Source organism: Haliotis cracherodii, unplaced genomic scaffold (assembly GCF_022045235.1).
Source record: "Haliotis cracherodii isolate W230 unplaced genomic scaffold, xgHalCrac1.p SCAF_35, whole genome shotgun sequence".
Lineage (NCBI taxonomy): Eukaryota > Metazoa > Mollusca > Gastropoda > Lepetellida > Haliotidae > Haliotis > Haliotis cracherodii.
Genome location: NW_027266292.1, coordinates 443,778 through 471,258, shown reverse-complemented (window position 1 = coordinate 471,258; position 27,481 = coordinate 443,778). Strand labels below are relative to the sequence as shown.

Sequence of the window (27,481 nt, the reverse complement as noted above, 5' to 3'; positions counted from 1 at the left end):
ATTTTGAGTTTGGTGTTCATTGAGGTAGTTAGTTATTCTTTGGGATATTGGGGTGAGTAAGGGGTGTTTGCGAGCTAGAGCTTGGTTTCTTGGGCTAATGTTTTGGTTAATTAGGTTTTGGATGAGAGGGTTTGTTTGGGACGCGGCCCAGAAATTAAGGCTTAGATGTTCCCTGCGTAGATTTAGTGGCATTTCTCCTGTAAGGGCCTGAAGTGAGGTGTAGGAGGTGCCATGTTGGGTGCGTGTAATTAGTTTAAGGGCTTGGTATTGTATTGAGTCAAGTTTTTTAGAAAGAGAGTTGTTTAGGGTATTGTATATGGCACAGCCGTAGTCTAGTTTTGATCTAATTAGTGTTGTATATAGTGAGAGGAGGGTATCTTTGGAGGCTCCCCAGTTAGAGCCGGTGAGACATCTTAATGTGTTCAGGTCTTTGCTGCATCTAGTTTTTAGGTTTTGGACGTGAGCCTCCCAGGTGAGGTGTTGATCGAAAATAAGTCCTAAGAATTTGGTTTGTTTTTGGAATTTGATTGTTTGGTTGTTTAGCTGGAGGATTGGGTAGGCAGGTTTCATGTTTTTATGTTTGAATACTACTCCTGTTGTTTTATCTGAGTTAAGGGAGAAGACCCATTTGTCTGCCCATTCTTGTATTTTATTTAGAGATTTTTGGATTAAGTTTTCTGCCATTTTAATGCTTTTAGTGCGGATCCATAGGGCTCCGTCATCCGCGAATTTTGAAGTGTTTAGTTTAGGGGATAAGCCCTCGAATAGATCATTTATCATTATATTGAAGAGGGTTGGGCTGAGGATGCTGCCCTGGGGAGTGCCATTTTCTAGGGGACACTGGTCTGATAGTGTATGGTCTATACCCACGGTAATTTTGCGATTGTTTAGGAAATCTTGGATGAAGTTTATTATTTGACCTTTTAGTCCTATTTTTTTTAGTTTTTGTATTAGCCCTAGTGCTATACCATATCGAAAGCTTTAGAGAAGTCGAGGAATATGCCTATGGTGTATTGCTTGTTTAGCTGTCCTGTTTTTATATCCTGTTCTAGTCGGGCAAGGTTATCGAGAGTTGATCGGCCAGGAGTGAAGCCGCTTCGGTCGGGATTTATGATGTTGTTTTGGTCTAGGTAGTGCTGTAGCCTATTTTTAGTCATAAGTTCCATTATTTTGCAGAGATTTGAGGTTAGGGAGATGGAGTTTGCCTGATCTGCTGGTTTATTTGGTTTAGGTATTGGGATTACTAGAGCTTCCTTCCATGAGGATGGGACCTGTCCGTTTAGGTAGACTAGGTTGTATAGTTTAAGTAAAGTTTGGAGTAGTTTGGTAGGTAAGTGTTTGATTATTTGGTAAGAGGTGAGGTCTAGGCCAGGGGCTGTTCCTTTTTTTCTATTGTTTAGTACGTGATTTAGTTCTTCTATGGTGTAAGGCTGATTTATTTCTAGGTTGTCTTGTCTGTTTTCTTTGGAGAATTTGGTTTCTTTATTTAGTTTATCTTGGAATTTCTTACTGAAGTTACTGTTGCTGCTAACTTTAGAGAAGTGTTTGGCTAGGTTGTTGGCCTTTTGGGTGGGGTTAGTTGAGTTGTTTATATTGGGGCTTTTTTTGTGCCGTTAGATGCCTCGGATGGTGTGAATTTTGCGCCATACCTTCCTAGCGTCGGTGTGGTGGTTTAGCTCCTCACAGAATTTTTTCCAGTTTTTGGTTTTAGCAGTTTTAACTAGGTTTTGGACTTGGTGGTTAAGTTCATGAGCTGTTTTGAGATGAGAGGGGTCTTGTTTAGCTCTGTTGAAAGCTGATTTGCGTTTTAGTCTAGTTAGCTCTATTTCCTCATTCCACCAAGGGACAGTGGGTTTTCCTGGGTTGGATGATTTGAAGGGGATTGCGGATTTGGCTGCGTTGATTATGAAGTTAGTTAGGTTTTGACAGAATGTTTCGGGGTCTGTTGTTTCTAAATCGTTTAGATTAGCTTCGTTGCATAATTCTTGGAATTGGTCCCAGTTGGCGTTTTTGTACTGAAATTTAGTTTCCTGTTTAGGGGTTTGATTTGGTATTTTTATATTTCCTAGGGTTATATTTATGGGAAAGTGGTCGCTGCCTAGAGGTACTGGGTGGACGTCCCACATCAGACTTTGTGCTAAGTCTGGCGTACATATTGTTAAGTCGATAGCCGACATGGTTTGGTGGGTTTTGTCGTATCTAGTTGGTTGGTTATTGTTTAATAGTATTAGGTCATTTTTTTCGATCCACTCTGATATTAGTTGTCCATGGTTGTCTAGTTTATCACAAGCGAAGTTTATATTCTTAATTAGTGAGCAATACAATTTGAGGCGACACTGTCAACTCACATGTAGTTGCTGTCACAACACGGATGTCATTCCTTTTGATTCGGATCAAGTAACCATATCAACATGTATTTAAACATAAAGAGAAGGAGGGGTGGGGGGCGGTGCAGAAGGAGAGAGAAGTGTCAGCAAAACAAAATTTGATACAGTCCAAAGACTAAACCCACCGGCCCACCCACCACTTAAATATAATTATTTCATTATTCAGAGCACTCACACATCAGTTTTCAAGACCTAGTCAGTATAATTAAATAAAAAATGAAATTCATATCTATAATGAAACTTTGGAGAAAATCAGATATATATATATAAATTGTGTCTACTTTGTGAAATGTTTTTGCATATCTGAAAAATTGACATAATAAAAGAAGCTTGTCTAAGATCAATAAATCTGATAAAAGGTTATTAATATAATAACACCGACAGTGTGTACGTACACACTAATCTTGCCGAGGCAAGAGAGTTAACTGACTATAAAAGTCCAGTTTCCACCCTTGCCGAACTAGGCTGGTATTATGTAGTTACATTTTGGCTGGACTAACGAGTCTATGCATAGTCCAGTAAAAATCGCGCAATGAAATCGAAATCCGGTTCGAAAACTGTCGTTCAGATTTCGGACGATTTCAAGGTTTGCAAAGTATGTGCACCGCCAACTCATTGTCAGCAGATATGCTCATGTGATTCGAAGACCCCTTTTGTGACACTATAGATCTTGATTATCTATCAGATCGTCCTGACTGGGCGCCACCATTTTGTTTGAAGCAAACGCAAGTGATACGAGAGGTGGAATCTGATTGGTCCACAGGAGAGGCTTAGAAGGGACATAAGTTGTAATAGACACTGATGGCGCTACGATCAAGCCCAGTAATTCCAGCCTAGTTCGGCAAGGGTGGAAACTGGACTTTTAAAGTCAGTTAACTCTCTTGCCTCGGGAAGATGGAACACATTTTGTGAATACATACAACCAATGTCCGAGTGACACAACTCACTGTACCAGTGGTACATGTGACATGTCTCTGTCCTTGTCCAGTTCCACTAGGCCATAAGCAGGCCCGTCCAGCAGGTCAGCTTCTTCGTTGTCATCGACTTCATCACTGGTGTTACCATTTTCAACATCAGAACCAGTGCCAATATCTTGAGCTGGGATAGGCACTTTGCGTTCTGTTTCTTCAGGGTCTTGCACTCCTTGCCTTGGCAGGTTCAAGCTTGTTGCCTCTGAGGTCAAAGGATCCCACCCCAAAAAGCGATCTGAAACATAAAGCTATCAATATGCAGTAATAAATAAATGACAAATGACCTTCACAGTGACCTTGACATTTTATGTTAATCTCTCATGGTCTTTTAACTATTTTTTGCTCCGCCCTAAGGATGACATGTAACAAGTTTCATTGGCCTACAGAACATCATTCTGGGAGGTAAACACTTCAGGCTATGACCTTGTGAATGACCTTCAGATACGTACCAAGGTGTCACTTTCATAGGGCAACAAAGGAGATATACTTCATTCAATATCCAGGCACGGCATGGTTTAAAAATGGAGTGTGGCAATTGGGCTGCTTAATTAGCCATAAACCCCAACTCACTCACTCATTCATCCACCCATTTGTCCCATCCTGGGGGAGTGCCAGTGCCGCAATACTAAGTGCATCTTCCCGAGGCAAAGGCGTTAACTGACTATACAAGTCCAGTTTCCACCTTTGCCGAATTTGGTTGGAATTTTCAAAGATAGAGTTTTGATGGACTAATGAGTCTAAGCATAGTCGTGTTTCATAAACAACATGGCAACAGTGCAGATTTCATTGATTGCAGGATTTGCAAAGAATGTGTACTGTGAACTGGCCATCAACAGATATTTTCCAAATCTTTACATGTTATAAATTTAGGTGCTGACGTGATTTGATGTGTTTCGTGGGGTAAGAGGCATTTCATTACAATACAGATCTTGATTATCGATCAGATCATCTTGACTGGGTGCTGCCATTTTGTTTGAAACAAATGCTAGTGATATGAGAGGTAGAATCTGATTGGTCAATAGGAGGGACATAGAAGGGACGTCACTAGTAATAGGCACTGGTGGCGCTACGATTGAGCCACGCAATTCCAGCCTGCCTTTTATAATCAGTTAACTCCCTTGTCTCAAGAAAAAGATGCCCACTTGCACACTCACTCACACACTCACACAGTCACCAACCCACTCACTCACCAGTATTGTCACCTCCACTTTCTAGTGGATCAGGTCGGCCCTCCATGGATCTGATGGACGGATCAGCAGTTCCAGTTGGGGTGTGTCTCCCTGGGAGGGAACGCCCAGTTGAACCATTTGGTCCGTTTTCAGCGTCTTCATGAGCAATGGGACTGGCACTTGGGATGCCATTTGGACTGGCACCGGGGATGCCATTTGGACTGGCACCGGGGATGCCATTTGGACTGGCACCGGGGATGCCATTTGGACTGGCACCGGGGATGCCATTTAGACTGGCACCGGGGCTGCCATTTGGACTAGCACCAGGGATTCCATTTGGACTAGCACCAGGGATGCCAGTTGGACTGGCACTGGGGATGCCAGTTGGACTGGCACCAGGGATGCCATTTGGACTGGCACCAGCAATTCCATTTGGCTGATGACCACTAACTCCATGAGATGAATCCCCTGGCAAGTTGAATAGAATTACATTAAAATTACCCGCTGAGATTGTCTGGATTAACAAAATCTGAATAAATGGATCAGTGTTATTGAGTAATGTCATTTAAATATATGTCTGCAGATTTCAAAGGAAGGTGGGTTTCCTGATAAAGGATTTCGAGGGGGAACAAAAAGGTTTGACTGTAACCCAATTAGCACAAACAAAAAAGGTACATGTCTATCAGTTTATCGCCTATTGTTATGGATTTAAAATCGCCATGGCAATAATCTCTCTTCCCCAATCAGCCAATAAAAAAAGATTGCTTACTCTGACATAAATGTTTAGCCACTGAAGACAGTGCCAAAAGACTCTACACTGTAGATATCGCTGTAATGAAATTGCATCACAATGCTATGTAGACCATTGTGACATCACAGGTTACCATGACGTCACAATCAAATGACATCACTAATGGCTCTGCTACTGAAGCTTTTAGCAGTACTTTTTACACTGAGGACACTGCTAATTACTGTCTACAAACTGAAAAAGTTGGAAGAATGACATTGGATGATAAATAAAATCTCACCCGAGTGTCTTTTGATATCAAATATATCAACATTCGTTGATAGAAGTGGCAAAAATCCTCAGCAAGCCTTGGAATCTTTCCACTTTTATCAACTCGTGTTGATTTATTTGATATCAAAAGACACTCGACTGAGATTCTCTATATGATGTGTCCTACCTTTTTTATGAAACAAGTGTCAGAATTCTTGTATTTACTGAGCAAGAGTGAATTTCACAAAACCAGTTTGCCACACATGCGAGTGTAATAATTTCTTTATTACTCATTACTTTTAAATCCTTTTGAGCTCCCTTTAGAAAAATAAACTGATCACAACCACCGTCTTAGAAAACCACAATTGTTGAATGACATCAACAATCTTCAGCTATGACGTCATTTCAAGTGTGACATCTTTCAGACATTACTTAACAATAAGATTCAAATGACGTCAACAATGCTGTCCGATACGACATAAACAATACACTGTACATGTGAAGTGCAAGTGCACATACAATTTTCATAAACTCAATTATTTCTAACCCTATGGGTAATTAATGTTGTTTCTTGCTCGTGAAGATCCAGGGTAGAATAGGTCTTCAGCAACCCATGCTTGCCGTAAAAAGCGTCTATGCTTGTCGTAAGAGGGACTAACGGGATCGGGTGGTCAGGCTCGCTGACATGGTTGACGCATGTCATCGATCCCAAATGGGTGAATCGATGCTCATGTTGTCATTCACTGGATTGTCTGGTCCAGTCTCAATATTTACAGACCGCCGTCATATAGCTGGAATATTGCTGAGTGCGGCCTTAAACAACAAACAAACAAACAAACAAACAAACAAATCTTACCGTCTAGGAAACATGTGTAGGGAGGAGGATCACCAGGGGATTCTGCATTAAATAAAAAAAGAATATTAAAATATCTGTTTCCAGGGCGGGTAATTTGAGATCCCAGAACCACGGGAATGGTTCCAGGGGTGAGTGTAGTTTTACTGAAATGCGAGCCTTGGAGATATAGAGCATGATATAAATACATACCTTGGTCCTGTGTCCTGGTCTGCGGGTTCTGAACTGCAGTACTGTGACAGCAAGCAATGTTACATGGACCAGCTTGACCTGCAACAACAGGATACAGATTCCACATTGCAATAAAATTACTAAAAATGCTCTGGTCAGACAACAACAGAGTATGTGAACCAGGACAATAGAATATGTTACATATTTTATTATTTTCAACAATATCCCGCCATGAGACCCCTTAAAATATAGTTGGGCCACAGCAGCGTATGTTCTGCATCTTCCTGAGGCAAGGGAGTTTACTTTAAAAGTCCAGTTTCCACCCTTGCCGAACTGTAATGGAGTTTCTAGGCTCGATCGCAGTGCCACCAGTGGCTATAATGAGTCATGACCCTTCTTTGTCCCTCCTGTTGACCAATCAGATTCCACCTCTCATATCACTTGCGACCCGTGAAGATCAGGGCCAGAATAGGTCTTCAGCAACCCACGCTTGCCATAAAAGGCGACTTTGCTTGTCATAAGAGGCGACTGACGGGATCAGGTGGTCAGGCTCGCTGACTTGGTTGATGCATGTCATCGTATCTGAATTTCGTAGATCGTTACTCAAGATGTCAATCACTGGATTGTCTAGTCCAGACCTGATTATTTACCGACCACTGTCATATACTGGAATATTGCTGAGAGCGGCGTTAAACAACTAACAAAGCATTTGCTTCAAACAAAATGGTGGCTGCCAGTGAAGACAATCTGATCAATTATCAAGATCACTATTGAAATAAAACGTACTTCGTGAAGTGCATCAGATCACATGAGCACCTTGATCAAAAACATGAAAGATGTGGAAAATAACTGTTGATGCTAAATCGATGGAATGCATGCTTTCAAATCCTGCAATCAACCGAAATCTGCACAGCAGTTTATGAACAGGATGACGATTTTGTTACACAATTTTCATTGGACTGTGCAGAGACTCGTTAGTCCAGTCAAATGCATTTCATAATTCTAGCCTAGTTCGGCAAGGGTGGAAAATGGACTTTCATAGTCAATTAACTCCCCTTACTTGGGAAGATGGGTTTTAAGGGCATGCTTGGGAGTCCTGTGCAGAAGATGTTCCCAGTACCATAAGTGTGCTGGGTGCTTTGAAAGTTGACAAAGGGGTGTTTATTAAAACTATTGCCAAGTTAAATCTATAGTTAGGGACCGAGCAGTATTTGATAAAAGTTACTGGGCAATTATATACCCTATCTTGGTCTTGTTTGGGGACAACTATAAAGATTACTTTCAGAGTGGTCTAGAAGTTGTTTGGGGGAAGTATAAAATTAAACCTAGTCAATGGATCAGGGTGCACTCATTTTCTTTCTCAGCTCCCTGGGGAGTATATTCTGCTGGTACAGTGGTCACCGAGGATCCCCACAGTCCCAAAGACTTATAATTTATAGACAAAAGTAATTCCCTGGTCAATTTAAATTTAAATTTAATTCAAAATATCAAATTAGTCACAGATATTATTTGGATTTAAACTTGGATAATTCATGAAAAAGTTTTCAGTAAATTTAATAAATATTAAAAATCTGAATATTTTTTACATTTGTATACATATCCTGGATTACTCCTTCATGCATTTACTGCTTACTTTTGACAAAGCTGTGTGAGGTCCAGCTGAAGAGAAAAAGTTGCTCCAAACTGATGTGAAGCAGGACCCAAGCACAGAACCCGCCTGACCCCATGACATCATGCAAACGTCACATGCAGGAGTAATACAGGATAAGTTAAGAAATAATGTGTTTCAGCAATAAGCGAAGATGACAACATGGACAAAGCTTACCTCTGCAACAACAACACCATGCCAACACAACCATGAATACCGATATGAAGATGATGATAGATGTAAGTAAAATCCAAATCTTGTTATAATGCCAGAATCTATATAGACGAAAAAAGAGCGTAATGAATTTCTAATACTGGATTTAATATAGATTCATAAAATAGTGTAAGAAGTAGGTCATATTTTGTTTGTTTTTAACCTATGCACATTGTAGTTTGAGTTTGAGTTCCGTGATGGGATTCGAACCACAGACCTTCTGATCCAAGGTCAGACGCTTTGTCAACATGACCAAAGAGGTTAACCCCGTCAGCAAGCTGACAAGGTAAGGATGTCATCTGTGGGATGACTCCACACCCTGCTACACACTCCCCTGTCAACAGAAGGCACGTCCCAGGCCACATTGTAGGGTACTGAGGATTATTTTGCTCAGCCCCACGTTGGGCGCCAAAGTAGCGGCCATAAAATTTCCGAGTCCTGTGATGGGATTCGTACCATGGACCTTCTGATCCGAGGTCGGACGCCTTGTCCACATGACCAAAGAGGTTAACGCCGTCAGCAAGCTGACAAGGTAAGGATGTCATCTGTGGGATGGCTCCACGCCCTGCTACATATACATGATAAAACACACTTGCTTGTCAAACATCACAGAGGCACGTGCCGAAATAGGATTTTTGCTTGCGATTTCATAATATAAGTTGTAGCAGGATCATGAAGGATACATGGGGTTGTATGCGTCCTGCGTTAGGTTTTATACCACTCAGATATCCACATGCAGTCTGCCTCGCTCATGGCGGGGTATAAGAAATTTATTGACATGATGAGAAATTTATTCCCATCCAAGGACGGTTACACTATCTTTATCAAGATCAAGTGGACAAATCAGATCTCATCATATGAACATGGAGGTAAGATAATGTGTTATATCCAACACACTAGTACGCAGATAAAAACAATACAGAAGCCAGTTTTACTCTGCGCAGTACTTGAGTTATGGGCTTTGCTGTGCAGAATTCTGTCTCTGTTTGAGAACTGAAACAGCATGTGATGTCCCACTCGGAAATTATTTCAAGCATGATTTAAAAACACACAGAAACATCGACGTACTGTCCACTTAAACCAAAATACTAGAACTCCGCACAATGAAGCCGGGAACCCAAGCACTGCGCAGAGTAAACTGGCTTCAATCTTGTTGTTGATGGAGGCAAACTGATGAGAAAGCTTGTGTGTTTTACTTATGGCTGAATCATAAAACTATTAATGGCCAGCTTGATTAGATTACAAGCAGGTGTTTATCAAAGTCATGAAATGTTCCATTTTCACTGAGAAAATATCCTAAAACTTGAAAAACTATTTCAATTTTCGTGTTTATCCTCCACATCCTGTCATTTGAAGTCCCACGGCGTGCAAGGGATACCGTCACTTTGATGTGTAGAGCTATATTGTCATGCACCTCACTGTCGCATTTCTAGTAGTATATCTATATCTATATAAATTATGCAAAACAATATGTAAAGCTAACCTAAAAGCTTGCATAAAGCCTGTATCTGTTCTTATTTGATAAGTGTGTTTGTTTACAAACAAGATAACGAGCCAGTCACTTGACAAGCCGACACCTGCAGTGTGGTCACTGGAGCAGAAATGCAATGAGGCGAGCAAAGCCAAGTGAGTTCAGGGGTTATTGGCTACTGTCCTGTCCCCCTTATGTTGATCATGAACTCACCCTTGATGAGGAGAGCCAGAACTGTATTCAGGTGTAGAGTCAGTGACAGGTGAGTTGAAAAAAAAAGATACAGAAAGTTAAATGTAACAAATGTTATATTTGGGATTACACTTTCTTAGCGAAGAACAGATTCTAGTATCCACTCTCTCTGAGTGAGGCACCCAATGCGGGATGCTTACAACAACGCTTTGGTCTGACGTTTTTAAACAGTTTTAATTAATTAAAATAATCGCTCGCTCTCTCTCTCTCTCTCTCTCTCTCTTGACATTTCTTGAACAGTCTTAATTAATTAACATAGTATGACTCGCTCTCCTTCTCTCTCACTCTCTTGACATTTCTTAAACAGTCTTGATTAATTAATTAACATAGTATGAATCGCTCTCCCTCTTGACATTTCTTAAACAGTCTTAATTAATTAACATAGTATGAATATCTCTCTCTCTCTCTCTCTCTCTTGACATTTCTTAAACAGTCTTAGTAAATATAATATGAATCTCTCTCTCTCTCTCTCTTGACATTTCTTAAACAGTCTTAATTAATTAACATAGTATGAATCTCTCTCTCTCTCTCTCTCTCTCTCTCTCTCTCTCTCTCTCTTGACATTTCTTAAACAGTCTTAATCAATTAAGATAGTATGAATCTCTCTCTCTCTCACCTTGTTGATGTGGTTGATGGGGTTGTGGGTTCAAATGAAACACAAGGTCCGTAGGCGGTGCTGGGATTGTGGAACCCGGGGCTGCATGCCACACACGTCCCTGCATGAAGGAAAACAAACTTAAAGATTCCAGTGAAGAAGTTGGAACTGGGGACTGTTGGAGAGTAACATGATGCACGTGGAGTTCATGCTGTGTAGACCCGTGAAGATCCGGGGTAGAAAAGGTCCTCAGCAACCCATGCTTGCCGTAAAAGCGACAATGCTTGTCGTAAGAGGCGACTAACGGGAAAAGGGGGTCAGGCTCGCTGACTTGGTTGATGCCTGTCATCGTATCCCAATTTTGTGGGTCGATGCTCATGATGTCAATCACTGGATTGTCTGGTCAGACATCCATCGTATAATTGGAATATTGCTGGATGCGGCATTAAACAACCAACAAACAAATCATGCTGCGTATTTATCAATGTACCACAACAAATGGCCATGATAAAACCTTCCACCCCTGCTGTTTTCATCAACATGGACTATGCCATCAGGGTATGGCTTCTATGTAATGTCTTAGCATGCCCTCTAAGTTGCGTCTAATTTGGTCGCCAATGTGATTTAATTCTATGATTGGCAACTTAATTTGAACTACTGATTGCCACTTTGGCATAGCTGGCGACAATATCTACCTATTTTTATTAGTGCAGTGCAACCACAAGCATAATGGGCACCCTCATGCAGTATTTTGACTTTAGACTTCACACAATGAAAAACAGGTGAACGTTTGTCCCATCTGAGACTCTCAGTCCGACACCTTGGAAAGAAGGGTTGGCTCCTAAAAACTTAGATTTGGCTCCTAAAATATTCATGTCAGGAGCCATTTGGCTCCCTAAAAAAACCATGAACTTTGCAGAAGAAGTCACTGAAATCATGAAATCAATAGTGTTTATTCCTAATACAGGATATTTACCATCCCCAAACACACAAGCGTGATAACCTCTTTATCATATAATGTCATTCTTTAATTCTGTGCTTGAAAATGGCTTTCCCTCTCTCACAAACATTACCAAACATTGCGAGTTTTCCTGGAATGCGTGCATTAATATCTATTACGTCACAGGGTAAGTGATGTGTCAGTCGGACAGTGACAGTAGCCAATATTGTTCCAACTGAAATCTGTTTCTTATACAGTGGCGAAGCAACATATACGCAAAACAACAATTATTTTTAATTGCCTTTCGTGGCAATCCATCAGTCTGTCCACTAGAGTAACTGCCCTTTGTCAAAGGGAAGCTACTCGAACCCTAGTCTATGAGACGTCACGGCCACGGTCAGATGTTGTTGACCATCGGTCTGTCATAACGTTAAGAAGTGTAGTCAGATGTACACACAGCGACAAAGGGAAACAAGATAACAATTCAAACATATTTCGGCCAAATCCAACTATTTTAATTTGTGGAGAAGGTTTCAAGCCGCAGAGGTCTACAAGCACAGATTGGCTACTGATCCCGCTTGGCTAGGCCTAGTTCCATCGCAAAATTGTTTCAAAATTTATATCTCCAAAGTTGCCAAAACTTATAAAATGCCTTAGTTATGTCACAGTTATACACTGATTTTAAGTATATTAAGTGTTCTTTTGATAATGATAGCAATTATCCCTGTACTTTATCCAGATTCCCGATGGTTAATTCTGACTCGATCGCCGAATGACGAGGACGACGCCATTTTTGTTTATAAACAGTGAAAGTAGTCCCTACTTGACCTTTGATATTTGCATCTCTATCCGCATATGTCCCCGACGGATATCGTTTTTATCCGTTGGCTTTATCTTGCCGAGAAACCTACCCATTGTATGATAAAACAGTTTATTTGTTATACATGTTATACTCCATAAGTGAACCCACCCTATATTAAAACTTAAATCCAACTTATTGCCATGGATATGTAAAAAATAAAAAATTATGAAACTCCTAAATAGCAAAAGGCACCAGTTCAGTATGTGTCTGGTAAACATGCAAAGTTTTGTAAGAAATTATTTAATGTTTTTTGAGTTAGGCTCCGGAAACCATTTCGGGACACACACACACACACACACACACACACACACGCACACACACACACACAAACACACACACACTTGCACACACAGACGGAACCCATTTCTATATCCCCCGCCAACTTCTGCAATGTTTTTTTTAATGAGAAGCAAATGCTTTTCACGTCTCTGAAACCTTTAATGTTAATTTTGTATTTTTGTTTGTGCAGTGATCAACATAGCCTTTCACCTATTATTAACATTGATGTCTACACAACAGATGTATATATTTGTCACCTACGTAAGGTTTTTTCCCTTTATTTCCGGGTGTCATTTATCATTCAGAATCGTCTGGAACGATCACATTTCTTCTCTGTATCAACTTACTATTTTCTATCCCAGAATGCAATATTTTTTTCTACAGAGCATGCTCAGTACTATGGATGTGATGTAATTTTGTTTATCAATATTTACAACAAGAGCCTCAATGTCGTTCAGCTTGTTTCCATTGTTCTCTCAGACTGCCTCCGTGGTCTAGTGGTAGAGCGTCCGCCCTGAGATCGATCCCCACACGCGTCATACCAAGAGACGTTAAAAGATTGTGCTTGTTGTTACCCTGTCTGGCGCTCGACATTATGGGGCTAAAACAAGGACTGGTCGCCTCGGAGTCAGTAAACTGTGTCTGAGTGGGGTATTCATATTAAACTGCGGCGTGGTATCTCAGTGAGCTAGCACTATAAATCGGCATCAGTCCGGACTAGTACAAGCAGCCACAAACACACACATACACGTGCATGCACGTCGCTATATAAGTGCAATAATCTTGGACGCGACATAGGGCAACCTTTCTTTTCTGGAATAACCTTTTTAGATATACCCGCAGGGTTCTAATGCATTTTCATATATATTTCAAATTTACTTATGCAACCCGCAGGGCTGTCTTTTTAGACTACTTACCCGCAGGGTAAGTTACCTTTCCAACACCGAGTCAGGCCCCGAATCTTATGCTATGTCTTGTATATAATAAACATTTGATCTTACTCAATTGTTTTTGTTGTCACTGTACAAACTCATTGAACCCTTACACAGCACAAATACAGTTTTACTTGCCATTTTTCAGTTCCTTGTCTCTGCCGCAAGTATGTGAATGTTTTTTACATTCCAAGCCTGATTTGCCAGTGTAGCCATTCGCTTCATTGCAGACACAGGAAACCTGACACGTCTTGTTGTCAAAATAAGTAACCTTCGCCTTGGTCTCTGAAACACAAGTAAATACTGCAGAAATGAGCCATGATTTCAACAAGTCAAAGACAATTATTTCTATGAATTGTCTTTCATATCTGGATTTGGGCTTACTGTTATAAGAGGAAAATCTTTATTGGTATAAATCAGTTAAATGTTGATGGTCTGCCTTGAGAAAGGTAAATTCAGTCAATATTGCAACAGAGCGGCAGGTGAGAGAATATCTTGAAGGGGCACACTGTTTAAGGAAATTGCTACTCCTTGCAAGTTTAATTCAAGTTGACAGATGAAATGTTGAAAATAATAATAATAATAATAATAAAAATAAATATTGCACTATATTTCCACACCCCATAGAGGCATGCTCAAAGCGCTACACTATTATTACGCCGGTCAATGGATCAGTGTGCACTAAACAATCATTCTCAGCTCCCTGGGAAGTATACAACCCAAGCAGCCTGTGGGGCCCTAGAAGGTTAGCAACCACATTGCCATCTCATCCTACCGGGTACCCATTCACTGCTGGGTGAGCAGAGCCACATTTGGAACAAAGCCAACCACCTGCTCAAGGCGACACCACTTGTTACATGTGCTTCAGTGTGGGGCAGGACCGAAGCCATCTCCACACCCAGTGGACTGTGTTAGGAGAATGGAAAAACATACCTTTCCCATTTTCTGGACAAAGTGGAGGTTGGCACTTGACGAGGTATTCCGTGGTCGTGAAGTCACACTGGTACAGGTTCTCCTTGCAACGGCTGCATTTCATGAGGTCATACTTGTGATCACATTCCTCTGTTATCTCATGTCCTGAGGACAAAACTCCTATTTTATCAAAATGGTTCTTGTTTCTTAAGAAGTCTTGAAAGGGTGTGAATGTCATGACAGTAGAGGTCATTGGGTTGATCAGATAGTAGAGGTCATTGAGTTGATCAGATAGTAGAGGTAATTGGGTTGATCAGATAGTAGAGGTCATTGGGTTGATCAGATAGTAGAGGTCATTGAGTTGATCAGATAGTAGAGGTCATTGGGTTGATCAGAAAGTAGAGGTCATTTGGTTGCTCAGATAGTAGAGGTCATTGGATTGCTCTGATTGTAGAGATCATTGGGTTGATCAGATAGTAGAGGTCATTGAGTTGATCAGATAGTAGAGGTCATTGGGTTGATCAGATAGTAAAGGTCATTGAGCTGATCAGATAGTAGAGATCATTGGGTTGATCAGATAGTAGAGGTCATTGGTTTGCTCAGATAGTAGAGGTCATTGGGTTGATCAGATAGTAGTGGTCATTGAGTTGATCAGATAGTAGAGGTCATTGGGTTGATCAGAAAGTAGAGGTCATTGAGTTGATCAGATAGTAGAGGTCATTGGGTTGATCAGAAAGTAGAGGTCATTTGGTTGCTCAGATAGTAGAGGTCATTGGTTTGCTCAGATTGTAGAGGTCATTGGGTTGATCAGATAGTAGTGGTCATTGAGTTGATCAGATAGTAGAGGTCATTGGGTTGATCAGAAAGTAGAGGTCATTTGGTTGCTCAGATAGTAGAGGTCATTGGTTTGCTCAGATAGTAGAGGTCATTGGGTTGATCAGATAGTAGTGGTCATTGAGTTGATCAGATAGTAGAGGTCATTGGGTTGATCAGAAAGTAGAGGTCATTTGGTTGCTCAGATAGTAGAGGTCATTGGTTTGCTCAGATAGTAGAGGTCATTGGGTTGATCAGATAGTAGTGGTCATTGAGTTGATCAGATAGTAGAGGTCATTGGGTTGATCAGAAAGTAGAGGTCATTTGGTTGCTCAGATAGTAGAGGTCATTGGTTTGCTCAGATAGTAGAGGTCATTGGGTTGATCAGATAGTAGTGGTCATTGAGTTGATCAGATAGTAGAGGTCATTGGGTTGATCAGAAAGTAGAGGTCATTTGGTTGCTCAGATAGTAGAGGTCATTGGTTTGCTCAGATAGTAGAGGTCATTGGGTTGATCAGATAGTAGTGGTCACTGAGTTGATCAGATAGTAGAGGTCATTGGGTTGATCAGAAAGTAGAGGTCATTTGGTTGCTCAGATAGTAGAGGTCATTGGATTGCTCTCTGATTGTAGAGATCATAAGCTTGATCAGATAGTAGTAGAGGTCATTGGGTTGATCAGATAGTAGAGGTCAATGGGTTATTTACAGAGCACATATTTAAGGTCAATGTGTTTACAGAGCAAATAGTTGAGGTCAATGTGTTTACAGAGCAAATAGTTGAGGTCAATGTGTTGATCAAATACTTGAGTTCAATGTGTTGACAGAGCAAATAGTTGAGGTCAATGTGTTGTGTACAGAGCAAATAGTTGAGGTCAATGTGATGTTTACCAAGAAAATAAGTAGACATCAATGTGTTTACAGAGCAGATAGTAGAGATCAATGTGTTGATCAAATAGTTGATGTCAATGTGTTTACAGAGCAAATAGTAGAGGTTAATGTGTTGTTTACTGAGCAATTAGAAGAGGTCAATGTGTAAACAAGAGTCTGCCACTAACGTGGCTATATCCCCTGCCCCTGTTGCAGAATTTATGACATAATTGAATCTAAACAAACCCTAACCTTTTTTAACCGAGGTGGAACTTGTCATGGAAATTGTAAAAAACATGAGTTTGGAACCATGTCCATCTTGTTGCCATGGAAACGTATAAAATAAATATTTGTAAAATTTCTAAATAGCAAAAGGCACCAGTTCAGCATGTACCTGACAGACCTGTAAAGTTTCATGAAAAAATATTGAAGGGTTTATGAGTTATGCTCCGGAAACGAAGCGTGACGGACGGACGGACGGACGGACGGATGGAGCCCGTTTCTATATCCCCTGCCAACTTCGTTGGGCGGGGGATAAAAAAGGGCGGTGGGGTAGCCTAGTGGTTACAAAGTTGGCTCGTCACACCGAAGACCCGGGTTCAATTCCCCACATGGGTACAATGTGTGAAGCCCATTTTCCAGTGTCCCCCGCCTTGATATTGCTGGAATATTGCTAAAAGCGGCATATAATCACTCACTTACAGAGCAAATAGTTGAAGTCAATGTGCTTATAGAGCAAATAGTTGAGACCAATGTGCTTACAGAGCAAATAGTTGACGGAATGTAACAATATATTGATGCATTTTGTCCAATCCTGGGGGAGTGCCAGTGCAGCAATACTAAGTGCATCTTCCTGAGGCAAGGGAGTTAACTGATTTTACAAGTCCAGTTTCCACCCTTGCTGAACTACGCTGGAATTTCTGAGCTAGATCGTCGTGCCACCACTGGCTATTACAACTTATGTCCCTTCTATGTCCCCCCTACTGACCAATCAGATTCGACCCCTTATATCACTTGCATTTGCTTCAAACAAAATGGTGACACCCAGTCAAGACAATTTCATCGATAATAAAGATCTTTATTGTAATAAAATGGGGTTTGTCGTGCGAAATGCATCATATCACTTGAGCACCTTGATTAAAAACATGAAAAGATGAGGAAAATATCCGTGGATGCCCAGTTGACATTACACATGCTCTGAAAATCCTGCAATTGAACGAATTCGGCATGGCAGTTGACATGTTGTTTATGAACCGGATGTCTATATCATTAAAGTATTTTGATTGGACTTTGCATAGACTCGTTAGTCCAGCAAAAATATAACTCCATAATTCCAAGTGAGGTCACCAAGTGTGGAAACTGAACTTCTTTTTGTCAGCTAACTCCCTTGCCTCGGGAAGATGTACTTAGTGTCCTGGCACAAAGAGAAACAAGGACAGGACATCGACAGGTCTGAAGCTTTGTTTGTAAACATAAGCCGATATCCCTAAAGCATTCTCAGCTCTTATTCCGTGAGAGGCGTATCTGCTCCATTGACCACACCGAGGGTGAAGGCGTATCACATAACCAGACTTTTTCTTGTTTGTAAACAAAAGTTTGTAAACTTATTCTGAAATAAGAACAGACAGATCCAATGCAAGCCTTTCGGTGTGCTGTCATAGCGACTGATTTACGACATCCATTGTCTGAAGAACATTTAATTGCAAAGGCACATTACCCTGGAGCCATAACATCTATATGCCTTGAAACACTTAATTGCTGTTATTTATAAGATGCTAATCCTAATTGTTAATCCCCATTTTTGAGTACATCGACCGTCTGCCATATATAACGAGATGTGCAAGTACCGGTATGTCACTGATGATTTATTTTACATTATTTACATTTATTTTTCTTACTAAATGTCAGGTGACCTTGGCTATATAAGCCTTGGTCCAGAGAGATTGAGAAGAGAAAATTAAAGAAAGGTCTTACCCTTAGTCTAGCTAGGGTTAGGCTGGGTGCTCCGGGGCACTTAGACAACAACCACTACCACTATGTGCAGACCTGGCACATGGTGTCTTTTGTATGTACCAGGTATATAGCTACATGTATAAAGTAAAACTGTGTATACCGCAAGTCATCGTCTCCAAGTTGTCACTTCCTACTGAGAACCATACGTCTGCCCCTTGCATATATGAGTATGCAAATTGTTCATTAATCAACGTCAGACCACACGCATTGTTAGTGCTTTACATACTGTTTTGCATAATTATGTAGACCTGCTACAACTGCAACAGTGACATGCATGAAAATACAGCTTTACCCAACAAAGTTGATAGCTTTTGGGTTTTGAAGACAGGTCGTGGAGCCGTAAACAACAGATAACTACCCAAATGGAAATTTCTCGTTTCAGGATATTTTCTCAATGACAGCCAAACATTTGATGACATATGATTATCTAAACGTTTAGATGAAAAACATGCAATATCTTGAATGGGCTGTGTAAAATGGGACACTGTAGCTGAGATACTCGGCTGGCCGCAAGGAACTGGGTCAGTGAGCAGTTCCATGGCTTCATACGACCGAGGCATTTCTACTGTAACCTTGGCCTTGGTAAACACTAGCTACTCATCCAATAAAGCTGGCAACAAGTATTTTGTAACCTTATGAAAAAATCATGACTTCCTCTTCAATTTGCCACTAACGAAAACATTACTGAAGCAAGATATTCTCCCAGCACTTGGGTTGTCGGCCTCGCTGTGTGGAGCTTTATTGTTTTGGTTTAAGAATTGAATCGTGCATGAACTAAAGGTGTGACATCACACTCGGAAATTAATTCATGCATGATTAAAAAACACACAAAGCCGCCGACGTACTGTGCCTTTAAAAGACATATAGTCTGGTTAAAATTTACAAGACATGTTTTCTATTAATGCAGAGAGATAGAGTTATGTCCCTTTCACTGCCATCATGCTTCCAATGTGAAAATATGCCTAATGGGTCTCCTACTGCAAATCAGAATCAGTTGTTCAACAAGCAGTTTTTGTAGAGCCTTCAGTACAGATTGAATCAACTGGTAGCTGTGATTGGATGATTTTGTGTTAGATGTTTAAGGGTTTTTTTTAATGCATCCATCCAGTAATTAAAACTGACCATGTTTTTTTCTATATTGAGTTCTGTCTTTTTTTGATGACTTATGCCGAATGTGACCACAGATATTTTCAAGCAACTGACATTTGGTGCAGAACTGGGGGTAGTGTGTTTAGCTTCCTGTACTTGGAAAAGGAGCTGGCTAAGCTGGTCATTTTTTTTTTATTTATCACTGCTTTAAGGCTAGACAGGTATAGTTGTTGAATGCTTGGTTATTGTTTTTTCTCAAAATATAACATCACTATAGAAGCCTATGGGAAAGCATTTGTTTGTGCGTAACCTGTGTATTGCAAAATATCACGACCCAACCTAAATTCAATGTCAGCGAGTTAGTTTTTTTTTTTTTTCAAAATATAACGTTACTATTGAAACCTAAGGGAAAACATATGGTTGTGTGTAATCTATAGTGTATAACAAAATATTGCAACGCAATTTTAACCCAACCCAAATTTAAAGGAGCACTGATCTAACGCAATTCCCCGGGACTGGTTGTTGCCTTTGTTATTGTTTTTTCCCAGTGAGTATCCGGATGTATAGCAGAAATCTAGACTAGTTCGCGACCTCTGCTGCGCCATTCGTAAGCGCATTAGTCACTTAGGTAGTAATAAGGGCGTATGGTCACATTGATCAACAAAATGAAATACAGTTTTCGAGATAATAAGGAAAAGTAGTTATCTTTGTGGGTAGCATCAGTAATGGTGACGAAGTTTTGGTAATTTTGTGATTTTCGTTTACACTATTTCGACTTGCAACGCAAAGTAAATATTTCACCTGAGCATTGCTTTTTTTAGTGTGTATATTTTTTTACTGTCAAAATGTGTAACAAATTTATTAAACGTCTAAATATTCAGTTATTTTTTATCGTCTTAATCAATCAGGACAGATGTTTTAGTCCAAATGAGTCAGTAAAAGTCAGTAAGTTTTTGATTTTCATTGAATCAAACAAGTGATGAAAATAATGTCACCAAGGCACTGTTGCTCACCAGGTGCAAAGTGAGCTGAATGCTGTATGTTAGTGAATACTCATCAGGTACTGAAGTCTTGTATTTAGTGTGGTGTGTTTGATGAGAGAGGACAGTATGATATCAATGTGATATAATTTCCTCGTCTCATGTATGAAACACATCTGTGTAAGTATAACTGCAATCAGTAAATCAGTAAGACTTGATATGTTAGCAACATATCCTTGACCATGACCAGGTGAGCTAACAAATACATGTATCAAAGACTTCATCATTCAAACATGTTGTACTTACCGTATTCAACGTAATAAGCGCCCAGGGCGCTCTAAAAATTAGATATAGGGGGTGTTTATTTATAGAATTTCAATTTGGTGAGAGAAAAAAACAGATTTGAAAGATGGCAAATTTGGTGGTTTGGCGAACACAAAAAACGATCCTTCTCAGTATTTTACCCCGTTTAGATATGATATGTGAGAACTTAATGTTTAAACATTTTACCTGGGGGACATGGATTTCTTTTGTGGTAGACTGCACATTCCGTTTCGGTACCATTGGGTAGGATGACAGTCTTGAATTGGGAGGGTTCCTGTAAACAAGGACAATAAGCATGGACTACAAATGCTACATTTGTTTGTTTGTTTGTTTGTTTCTTGTATACTGTAATATGTCAGCCTGATAATATTTGAGTCTGAACCAGACAATCCAGTGATTAATATTGTTAACAACAATCTACCCTATCGAGAGACGATGGAATCAACCAAGTCATCCTCACCTTTTATGTCAAGCATAGGTTGCTGGGGCCTATTTTAACACAGAATGACATTAACCAGAAATACCAGAGAAGACATGTATGTCATAATAGCCAACTGCGTAGATGGATGCTCATGATGTCAATCACTGTGCATCTTCCAGAGGCAAGAGAGTTAACTGACTTTAAAAGTCCAGTTTCCACCCTTGCCTAACTAGGCTGGAATTCCTGGGCTCGATTGTAGCGCCACCAGTGGCTATTACGAGTTATGTCCCTTCTAAGCCTCTCCTATGGACCAATCAGATTCAACCTCTCGTATCACTTGCATTTGCTTCAAACAAAATTGCGGCACCCAGTCAAGACAATCTGATCGATAATCAAGATCTATATTGTGATAAAACGAGTCTTCCATCGTGACATGCACCAATCACGTGAGCACCTTGATTAAAAACATGAAAAGATTTAGAAAATATCTGTTGACAACAAGTTGCCAGTGCAAATGCTTGCAATCGCCTGAAATCTGCATGACATTACGAACCGGATTTTGATTTCTTTGCTCGATTTTGATTGGACTATGCATAGACTCGTTAGTCCAGTCATAATCTAACTCCATAATACCAGCCTAGTTCGGCAAGGGTGGAAACTGGACTTTTATAGTCAGTTAACTCCCTTGCCTCGGGAAGATGATCACTGTGTTGTCTAGTCCAGACTTGATTATTTACAGACCATCGTCAAATAGCTGAATTATTGCTGAGTGCAGCGTTAAACAACAAACAAACATAACAAATGTTTGGTGTTTCCCTAGCTCAATCATCTTATAGTAGTCATAAAGACCCAAGTTCTGCCTTTTGCTCTATTGATTCACATTTGTATAACTGCTTTTGTCTTTATTTTCTCATTTCTTAAATATAATCTACAAATAAGATATAAGACAAAGTGCAAAACCATTGGCATTTCTCCACAATTATTACATCTAATAGCAAGTGTGATAAACAGTTTTAACAATGTAACTTTAGATAAATATATTTCTTCATTTAACAGGAAATAAACAAGAATTAATATTTACAAAAAATACCAAGCAAAAGTAATAAAAAATGTTTGTTTATTATCTAAAATATTTAATGATAAATAATCGAAACCAAGTTTCATATTTTGGACAATGACCTGATGACAACCATCTAGTGGTTTTGCATTTTCATGTTACTTCAATCATAAAATATTCATTTTTGTAATAATGCCACAATATCTAGAGCCTTATTTACTCACAATAAAAAAATCATGACAGCCTTAATGCCAGAAAATGAAAAAGGTCAAGTAGTTGATTTGGCATCTTCCCGAGGCAAGAAAGTTAACTGACTATAAAAGTCCAGTTTCCACCCTTGCCGAACTAGGCTGGTATAGGGCCCGTAAGTCTCGCGAAGCGCTACTTCCGGAACTAGCATTTCCGGTGACATGCCAATATTCATGAACTAGTTCTGCTTTCGAAATGCGCGACCGCCAAAGCTAACTCTGTAGACGGGACCAAGTATACTACCATGCTTGGTTGTCACCGCTGTTGACAGTCGTAAAAGTTTACTTATTTCGGTATAATATGATCGGTTATTTGTCATTCCTGCAAGGTGTATTGGTTCCTGATTGACAACTGACAACCATAGGACCGTTCGTAAAGGTATGTGTTCTTTTCTTTACCTTTAAAATAATTTTAACAACCAGTGCGGTACTATCGTTCAGACGCATATTTATAGTCTCAGTGGACAGTGTTTTATGATTACGGAGGATGTGTTACATGTTTCTCTGATGTTAGATTATTTATGAAGATGTAACTACTAATAGGTAGGCCACATTACCCAACTTACTGTGGTATTCTGGTATCTGACAGCATGAGCAGTGTCAAGGAAGCCGTGCCTTTGACAGTTTGAATAGGCATTAAATTATTAGGCAAGATTTCGGGGATGAAATTTGGAAAATTTATGCTATGATCATATTTTTAAACGTGAAATATATTTTAGGATATTCTATTAATTTATTTTTTTAGTATTTGTAATATTTAATAAACCAGTCATGTTTGAAACTTAAATGAAAAAAATGCATTATATTTGGTCATATATATATATTTGCACTGTCACGCACCTTTTAGTAAATAATTTTCCATTATGGCATTTTTTAGCTTTGATGAGAAACTTATTTTTAAAATATGTTTTTTATGAAGGAGGGTTTATGCAATGTATAAAGCATGTGCATAAATTGTTGTGTAATTGTCAAAATTAGTTTGTATATTTAATGTGAATAGTTATAATAACATGCAGAGTTATTATTATTTGCACTTTGGTAGGCTTGAACTAAAGTTTTACTCTCATCTAAATGTAAAGGATGACAAAAATTAAGGAAGACACACACACACACACACACACACACACACACACTCAAAAATGGTTTATTGAAATAATTAAAAGTTTAATTACCTATTTTGGATGAATGAGTCTCATTACTGCAGGCCAAAAAGATTTTCATAGCCCAGCCAAATATATATATTAATCCCAAAAATAATTACGCTAATTAAATAAATGTCCTCTGAACATGCACCAAAAAAAATATATGTGAAACTTCTATTATAAACATAAACAAAATTATAGTGTCACAAATCACTCAATAGTTAATCAAATAACCATGAAACCAAATCAATACATTATATCGATGACTATAATTTATATTTGAAATAAATATATCAAACCCTAACCTGTAAAACACACATATCCCTTGATTTCGAATTCCATTCGAATATACAATATTATGGGCATAATGAAATTGTGTCAGTCAAAATTATTTTTTAAATTTTACTTGCGAAATTCAGTTGAAGACCTCTTAGTCTTAGGTGGTTTCAGGTTTGTGCAACAAGTAACTGCTGTTAGTATTCCATATGAATATTCACAGTGATATACCTATTTTTCAAATTGTGTAAACATTATTTGTTAAGTGCGGTGATGAATAGAACTGGTGTTGGACAATGGTAATTTTACACTGTGTATGTACTTGATGTCTAGTTCTACGTTGTTGCAGAACATGAATGGTTTTTTTCTTGGTTATGCAGGAGTGAATTTCTGCTGTACAGCAACCAAAAGTCGAAGCAGCATCCAGCACACAGCAACTTCAAGTCAGAAGTGGCCAAAATGCAAGACAAATACACTGAATTGTGTAGGCGATCACCAATGACATGTCCTACATTAAGAAAGATTCTTACTAATATATGAAGTGTAATGTTATTCTGAGGGAAGAAATAAAAGTGTTACACCTTGTCAGCAATATAATTGTTATGACACTGCAGACTGATTGATAGCAGGATTAATTGTGATGAACGGTAGGGTTTTTTAAATTAATATTTCTGGTTGTGAGGCTCAAATGAACCAAGTAAAGAAAATTGCCACAAGTCCAAAACATTAATACATTCACCTTATCACTCAATCAACACTGATGAACACAAATTTAGTGCAACCATATTGACTTGATGCAGAGATAGAAACAGTTGCACCTATTTTTCATATATTTGTGTATTTCAAACAAATGAGGTAACTGACATTTCACATTTTTCGCTATCCATTTGGACCAATCTATTTTAAGATCTGGTCAAGAAATGTCAATGTTTATTGGCTATTGTTCTATGAATCAGTGTAATTTGCATGCTGGACCCTAAAACAGCGATACAAAAACAAGACATGTTGACATTTCTACAAAGAATTCATTTCACAAAGCAACAACTGCCATGCCATTGGTTAAGTTAAATGTTCATTGGTAAGCATCTGTTGTATTTTTTTGGAAACTCTTGACCCATTAACATTCCATGTGCATTGTTATGATAGTATATTCAATATCAATTCAGTATCATGGCTGATACCAGAAATATTAAAAAACCTTTTTTTGTATGGCATTATCCCAGACAAAAAACAATAAATAAGCTTCAGATCTATTCAGTAATTTTATTCCAAGGTCACAAGTATTAAACATTCATGGCAAATATTCCCAAATGCCAAACCTGAACAAATAAATGTGTCAGCATGCACTGTTACTGGTGTCAGTATCTAGATTCACACTGGACTGGAGAGTCCCAAGATGTTCTGCAACACCATGTTGATGACAAGTAGGTCCTGTTCCAGCAAATGTCCAGTGTATATGGTGTATTCTGATGGTCACAGACATCATTTACAGAACCAGTACTTCAGATAGAACTTTAATATGTTTACACCTGTATACACAACAAGAGTTGTTCTTTCATAGGCAATGCAATGCTTGACCACAAAATATTCCAAAAAATATATTATAGTCCGAGATGCTCTTGAGGTGCAGTTATGTTTGGCATCAAGGTAATTCTGGTGATCCATATGCATCTACTCATGGGTCAGATGAGGAAATCTTTCTCCCCTCAAACATGGAAATATGGCTAACTGCAAAAGATAAATAACACTTATGAGATCATATGATATATACTTCTAAAATACCAGTCATTTCTTACAATGCCCACATCAAGATATACTTAATAAATTAAGCATGTACATTGTACCTTCAACTGAATATGATAAACAAATGCTAAATGGGGTTGTAATGATCAAGTCTATTCACATCATACAGAATACATTTAAGTGAGGTCACTTTTCAGAGATCTTAAAAACAAACACTGCAAGGATTTAATCATCATTATTTACAAATTAGATTAATTTTTTTGTGTGTGAATAAAACCTGATTTTTCAGGACACATAACACTATCATCGTGATATTGGCACATATCCTTATTTATTTACACAGGCACCCCCATAAGTCTCCTTGCACAACATTAAGTATTGACAAAATTTGCATTGCCAACATGCACATGATAGGCCTTCTTTAAATATGACTATAGTTTGTGTCATCTCCCCTGGACCTACAAATATAATTCTGTGACGTTCCTTATCAGAGCTGAATATTTATTATTGGAAAAGGTTAAGGATAGATGTAATGGAAATTTGCCATAACATTGTATGGTGCATAAACCGAGAGCATATTGAAATACCTTCAGAACGAATGTTTATGCTCATTTTACAACGCCATCACCATTGTACGTGTGATGATGAACCATGAACCGACCAGTATTGCCTTATCAACACTGACAATTATACAGAAGTGTGCAAAAAACTTACCTCAATATTTATGAATGGGTAGCGGCCAGTTTCACATCGACCATAGGACGTCTTGACAACACTGCAACTGCTTTGACAAGCCAACACTTGGTATTCATGTTCCCCATCTCGAGTGTTTTAATGCATTGACAATGTCATGTTTTTCTAAGTTACACCTGCGTGTTCCAAATATGATTCGCCGGGCCCTGTCCGACGTGACACTGCTGTCGATCGCCATTGCCGCGAGACGTTGTTTGTCACCGGAAGTACTAAATAACGCTATGTCTCGCGTAGTCCCGTGACCTACTTACACCCCCTAAATGGAGTTATATTTTGGCTGGACTAACGAGTCTATGCATAGTCCAATCAAAATCTCTCACGGAAATCGAAATCCGGTTTGTAAACTGTCGTGCAGATTTCGGTCGATTGCAGGATTTGCAAAGCATGTGCACCTCCAACACGTCAACAGATATTTCCCAAATCTTTTCATGTTTTTGATCAAGGTGCTCACGTGATTTGATGCATTTCGGGATGTAAGACCCGTTTTATCACGAAATGGACCTTGATTATCGATCAGATCGTCTTGATTGGGCGCCGATTTTCTATACTTACACCAAGAGCTCGGGCTGAGGAAGTAGAAATGGAGAAGAAGATGAGAAGAACAGGAAGCAGGATCATCCCCTTTCCTCCCATGTGTCATGCTAGCTTCTTAGTTATCTAGAACGTCTTGTGCAATCCATTTCTGAAAAAAATATGAGTGGACGTCTCAGCGGCCGATCTAGAATTCGCCCCTAACAACCCTCACACCACGCACAACCCATCCCCACACCATCATGTGTCCATACATCACACAAACACATACACAAACACATACACCCAGAGTGACAAAAGACGATGCTCCAGTGGAGACTCACAACGATAGTTTTCACAAACGAGTTAGATTTACAGTATTTTACAACCACCTGCAGATAGCCGAGAGGCGAGAGGGGATTTTCTGCGAAAAGCCCCGTAATCACTGATAATCTAGACTTGTGCTAGCTATTCTTGAGTTGTGACTGCATGTCAACTGACTGTACACGATTTCACGCAGTAATCCGAAGAAGCAAAACCCAAACTCACCCGTGTTCCAAAATGGTGGCTTTCACTGAATCTTGTGGAGCTGGC

At 39.4% G+C, this 27,481-nt stretch overlaps 1 protein-coding gene across 1 annotated transcript; it reads right to left on the bottom strand.

Annotated features, from left to right (window-relative positions):
- Positions 1–1,202: 1,202 nt before the first annotated feature.
- On the bottom strand, positions 1,203–27,481 carry LOC139477716 (uncharacterized). Its single transcript, XM_071260112.1, has 12 exons — positions 27,437–27,481; positions 26,930–27,059; positions 20,924–21,011; positions 14,674–14,817; positions 13,879–14,025; positions 10,749–10,848; positions 10,094–10,114; positions 8,374–8,471; positions 6,570–6,647; positions 6,381–6,422; positions 4,549–4,995; positions 1,203–3,593 (listed from the first exon to the last, which is right to left on the bottom strand). Exons 2-12 carry the CDS (start codon positions 27,008–27,010, stop codon positions 3,331–3,333), a joined length of 1,509 nt encoding a protein of 502 aa, XP_071116213.1. The 5' UTR covers positions 27,011–27,059; positions 27,437–27,481; the 3' UTR covers positions 1,203–3,330.